At 29.2% G+C, this 6,020-nt stretch overlaps 1 protein-coding gene across 1 annotated transcript; it reads right to left on the reverse strand.

Moving 5' to 3' along the window:
• Nucleotides 1-1,972: 1,972 nt before the first annotated feature.
• Nucleotides 1,973-3,967, reverse strand: LOC130820348 (trans-resveratrol di-O-methyltransferase-like). The gene is made up of 2 exons (XM_057685688.1): nt 3,135-3,967; nt 1,973-2,844 (listed from the first exon to the last, which is right to left on the reverse strand). Exons 1-2 carry the CDS (start codon nt 3,915-3,917, stop codon nt 2,533-2,535), a joined length of 1,095 nt encoding a protein of 364 aa, XP_057541671.1. The 5' UTR covers nt 3,918-3,967; the 3' UTR covers nt 1,973-2,532.
• Between the last annotated feature and the right edge of the window lie 2,053 nt (nt 3,968-6,020).

The following is a 6,020-nucleotide window of genomic DNA, read 5'->3' on the forward strand; positions in this document are numbered from 1 at the left end:
TGTCATTCTTAATATAATTTTTGATTATCATATTATGTATGTTTTGTTTCTTATGAAATATTTTAGAAATTAAAATTTTAATGGAAAAACTTTATTAATTAGCAAATACTACAACATTAAAAAACAAATATATATTCTAAGAAACTTTAATTTGAAATTTAGATAGCTTTTAAATTCAAGAATATAATATTCCATGAAAATTTAAAAGAACATATCTTATTATAATACTCACTCCTATTAATAAATAATGGGATATTTGCTTTTTCACATTATCTAATGCACTTATTCAATACTTAATATTTCTTATTATACATAACGAAATATTATAAAAAGTTAATATTAATAATCTTTGCATTGAGACGAATCAAACAAGATCTCACTTGAATAAAATACAAATTAAGAGTAATAAGTGAATAGTGTCAAAATCTAAATGTCCCGTTATTTATGAATAAGAGGGAGTATAAACTAAGCATATAATTAAGGATACATTGATGTTAACTTTGATAAGAATTATTTTACATGGAAAATTACTATGAGAATGACACATGAAATTTTACAGTCTTTTTATTAGATTGTTGATATGATGTAGTATAAACTAATCATATATCAAGGATAATGAAGACTCAACTCCTTTAAGTAATGATAATTCAAAATACATATTAAATTAAACAAATAAATTAACTAATAATTCAAAATACATATTAAATTAAACAAATAAATTAACTAATTGTATTTAGTTGTTTAAGTAGGTCCAAAATCATATTAGATATAAAGTGGTTAATTAATAAATAATTTAAGTCCAAAATATGTTGAATTAAGTTTCAATTAAAATGACTTAAGTTAATTGTCTTTATTAAGATAAGTTTATATTTGAATTAAATGTAAACACGTGTTTAAGTGTTATTACACGTTTTATTATTTGAATATTTGAATAAATAATTTGCTTGGCAAACAAGTTTTACTAATTATAGGTTTTCCTATAACTATGGAGATATTTTTAACCTTACCTAAAAATAGGAAAAGGAATTTAAATTAAGCTAAATTGCAGGAACTTAAAATGGCTTATATTTTCACGTTAACATTATTTGAATTATTGAATTTTAAATATCATGTATGAGTATTAACGTGACAGCACATTAAAGAATTAAAATAGCCAAAAATAATATCAAAAATGTGTTTGAACAAGCCTTAAGTGGAGCGTTAATTTTGCTTGCGTCTCAAGGTTTTGAAGACTAGCCCAATTAATCAGATTGGCGAAATTATCGAATGAAGTTTCTTGTTGAGGCGTGGCATATATATATTTAGGGGCTGTTTGGTATGGTGTTTTGATGCTCAGGTAATGGATTTAAGTAACAAAATCCCTTACTAGTTGTTTGTTTTAAATCTTGAATAACAAATACCATTACTTGAGGGTAATGGTTACATGTGTTTTGTTACCTCTACAAAAGTTTGGGAAACAATTAATTTTCTCCCTCAAACAACCAATCATACCAAAATAACTGAGTGTTAGAAATTATAAGGTGGTTTATAAGGTGGAGAAAACTTTGAACATAAATGAGTTTTTTCTATTGACTTGTGAGATGGTGAGTAATATTGGAATGAATATTTGAGAATTTTAAAAATGTGTTTCCATTACCCGTTCTATTCAATTTTTTTCTATACCAAACAACTTTAAAAAATAACCCTCTACCTTATCCTTACCCTTTCTTTTAAATTCCCTTTCCATTACATTTTCACTCGTAATACCAAACACTCCCTTAGTCTTTGCCTCCCCCAATTGCTACAACCTACCTCCGTAGTCCGTATTGTCCAATCCTCCAACACTACATCACCGCCAAGGGCTACAACCTGCCTCCCTATTGCCCAACCCTCGACCACCACATTACCATCAGCAACTAGTAGTCCGTCGTCACTACCACGAGCACCACCACGGATGGTTCTAGTAAAGAAGGGTTCCGAATCTCATAAATTATAGGTTTTTGCTAATTGTTTGTTCAAATTTTAGGATATTGCAATTTGGTTTTGTTTTGTTTAAATTCAATTTGTACTGTATGCTATTAATTGTTGAATTTGAGTTTTTGTTTTGGTTTGGATGATATCAGTAAATTTTATGATTTAATTATGAGATGAACATTGCAGCCTTTGATTTTTTTTCTTTTCATTGATATTTTTGGTCTGAACCTTTTTGATTTTTTTCATTGATTTTTGATTGTTTTTTTAATTGAATTTTTCATTTTTTTTTGGGGTTTGAACATCCATCTTAGATACATAGGCAAGTATTATGGGCTCAAGGCCATTGATTTTTACGGTCTTTGCTAATTGAAAAGAAAGCTAAGTAATTGAGATGAACTCTGCTTATGTTACTTCAATCAAATATATACTGAGATGCATCAAACTATTTCTGTTTTAAAACAACAATATTGTTAAAATTAGTAGCACTCAACAATTGAAAACAAAATACGTTGACAATGAGCTTGCAAATATCAATACTGAATTGTGGATTAAAAATAATTTATCGAAATGATAAACATTTTAAGGATAGAGTTCAATGACAGATCTTACACCCAAAATTGGAAGAACCTTATAATCACTAAAACCAGCTTGTTGAAATAGTTTTTTGAATTGTTGTTCAGTTCTTTCCTTTCCATCTCCACAAATTGACATCATCAGCATATCAAATAAATACTTCGTATTAGACTCCTTTGATATGATATGATCATTTTCAGAATCCACCACAATATCTATGATTATTAATTTCCCTCCTTTGTTTTTGTTAGAGATCGCTTCTTTGCACAGTTTTAGAATCTTTATGCAATCTTTATCACTCCAATCATGCAGTATCCACTGCAACATAACACAATTCTGTTTGTTAGGGGAATCTCTTCAACTTGTATAATATATACCACCATGCAAACATTCTTCCTAGATTCAGCCAAATTAAATTAATTCTTACGTCTAAAGACTACTCTTGGGCTACAAATTAATAATATATATATATATATGAGAAATAATTCAAAGGTGGAAATATTTACGGCTGATGAGTGAGTTGGATTACTAATATCAGTTTTTTCTTATTATTACTACTATTTTTTACTCAAAAAAAATAACGAAAAAACCAATAAAAATAGTCTGACCTTAAGTAAGACAGCATCAGCATGAGGAACAGCTTCAAACATATCACCTGCTACAAACTTAACATTACTTGAAGCTTTCTCCTGTAATCCTTGGACAACATGTGGTAAGTCAAGAACACTGCACTTCAGCCATGGATAAGCCTCAGTAATGGCCTTAACAGTAGTCCCATTACCACCCCCTACATCCACCAACGTTTCAATACCCTCAAATATGCCCTTAAAACTCTTGTTATTCACCAACAAGCTTGTTACAAATCTCGAATCACATTCCATGGCTTCAATAAAACACTGATTAAACTTAGAATCATGGCTCATATGCTCCCAGAAACTCATTCCATTTAAAACATGGAAGGAGGATTCTGCACCATTTTGGAACCAGCTTGTAAGATGATGAGATGGATCAGTTAGTACTGGGTCTAGTTCTGTAAGAACAAATGAATATTGAGTAAGTGGGTGGTTTTTAAGCAAGAGTTGGGAGCTCAATGTAAGATCAAACCCATATCGTCCATCTTCTAGAAGCTTCTTGGAGAAGAAGTTAGAAGATTCTAGAATACGCATTAGACGATTAAGGGAAGGAATATTATTGGGGTGAATTGGAAGTGAAGTGGCTAGTTCATTCAAAGACATGGGCTTTCCATGTTTATGAATGGTATCTGGAATGTCAAGTTGAATGGCACATTTTAAGGCCATAGATTTGAGGTAGTAGAAAGTGTGTTTCCATATATTATTTTGTGCTTCTAATAGATCTTTTGCTTGTTCATTAGTAAAGGTAGAAGAATCCATTTGTTTGTATTACAACTTACTAGTTCTATTGGCTAGTGCTTTTCATCTATTACGAGTTCCATTATTTATATAGATAATAAAGAGTAGAACTACACACATTTCTAAGGCGCTAACTTGATCACGTTGTTGTGGCAATATTAATGACTTTGGGGTGCAGTTAGGAATTCAAACTTGATCAAGATAATGTAGTCCCACCAATTCTTCATATTAGTCTCATTTTTAAATAGGTTAAATCATTCTATTAGTTTTATTTCTATTTATAGTATGTATTTTTTACTCTATTATATTTACTCATATTATTTTATTACAATTAATCTAATGAAAAAACATCTATAATTTATTTATTACCCTTTCTCTCTCATTTCTAAGTAGTGTCATTTGACGCACCTAAAAATTGGTGAAAAGTTAAATGAGACTAATTAGAAGAATAGGATGGAGTATAAAAAATGAATATTTTATGTTTTTGTTTTAAAATGATAAATTTTATAATTTGAGACATGAATAGCAAGATGGCTAAATGTGAAAATATGAAACAATAAAGGTTACTTAAATGTGAAAATTTGAAAACAATAAGCTCTTTTAGAAAAAAATTTTCAAAATAAGTTTTGAAAATTTTAATTCTAGACATAAGCCTCTCTATGCCAAAGTTGAGGCCAAATATTTTTTGTAAAGTTTAAGCGATTTAGTTTAAAAATCTCAACTTCAAAAAATTATTTAAAAATCCTAACATTTAACAAAATTTAAAAGAATAATATACATATACCAATGGAATGACATCACGTATTCTTTTTACGCAAATTCTTATGGAAGACAGTCTCTTTGAGAGACTGCTTTTCATGGACCGACCCATTTTTAAAAAAAAGAGATAAAATAAAAATATGAAATTATGGCAATTAAAAGTTAACTACGTTAGGTTAAGGTGTAATTGGAAACTGTAACCCATCATTGTTTTGTCTCTTCTAATACGCGTCATGTCCCCTCCCCAAAACTGTAATCATTATTTAAAAAAAAAAAAACTTTCCATATTCAAAAACCTCCCATTTCCCCTTCGCCATTTCCCTTTCCAATCTTCCTCTCTTTTTCTTTCTCCTATGTGCATTTCACCATTTTTTTCAAGCAAAGACATTGTCTAGTTCCTTCGTATACAACCAGGTATGGTTAAATTATAGTTTTTTTTTTTCGCATGCAATTTTTGGTTATTCGTTTGTTGTTTATTTTTTTTTTGCCATATTTCAAGTGTTTTATTTTATTACTAACCAAATTCTATTCTTTAATGAACTAAAATTGAATTTTTTTTTGATTATAGACATGGATGATGAACAAACCCTTACATATGCAACGAAAAATTTGAGAAGACCTGACAAAATCTCGGAACGAGTGGTGATCTTCAAGGTTCAAGCCCAAAACCAAAAAGGAAGAAGGCTAACTATGCTACATCAAATTGGAAACAAATGAAGGATTGTAAGTAAAATTTTGTTTTATAATTAAACTGAATTTAGATCTGACTAAATTAGCATTATATCTACTGTAAATGGGATTTTTTTTTTTTTTGTAAATTGGGGGTTTTGTGTAGATCTGGAAAAAAACTTTTGGGATACATGGTGAAGTTTAAGATGATGAGTTTTATTTTGTAAAATTGGGGGTTTTTGTTTTTTTTCAGTAAATCAAAACTTAATATGTTAGAAATTGGCTTTAGTGTTTTGTAAGTTGGCATTTAATTCAATATAATATGATAAAAGTTTGCTCTTAATATTATATAAGTTGTCATTTAATATAAGTTGGCATTTAATATGTATTATTTGGCATTTAATACAATATAAGTTGGCATTAGATCATGTTATTCTAACTGATGTTTTAATCTGTGTAAGTTAGGATTAGATAATTGTAAGTGAAGTTTTTATCTGTACAAATTGCTATTAGGTTATTGTAAGTTGGGATTAGGTTATCTATACAAAATGGCATTAGATTATAGTTGTAACAACCCGACTTACCGTTGACTGGGTAAAAAGGGTCATCACTGAGTTCGTTTCCAAGAAACTGAAATCACACTTCCAAAACTCAAGCAAAGGGGTCACAAGCTCTTCAACGTGACTAACTCAGCTA

The sequence above is a fragment of the Amaranthus tricolor genome, chromosome 8, assembly GCF_026212465.1.
Source record: "Amaranthus tricolor cultivar Red isolate AtriRed21 chromosome 8, ASM2621246v1, whole genome shotgun sequence".
NCBI classification, from domain to species: domain Eukaryota; kingdom Viridiplantae; phylum Streptophyta; class Magnoliopsida; order Caryophyllales; family Amaranthaceae; genus Amaranthus; species Amaranthus tricolor.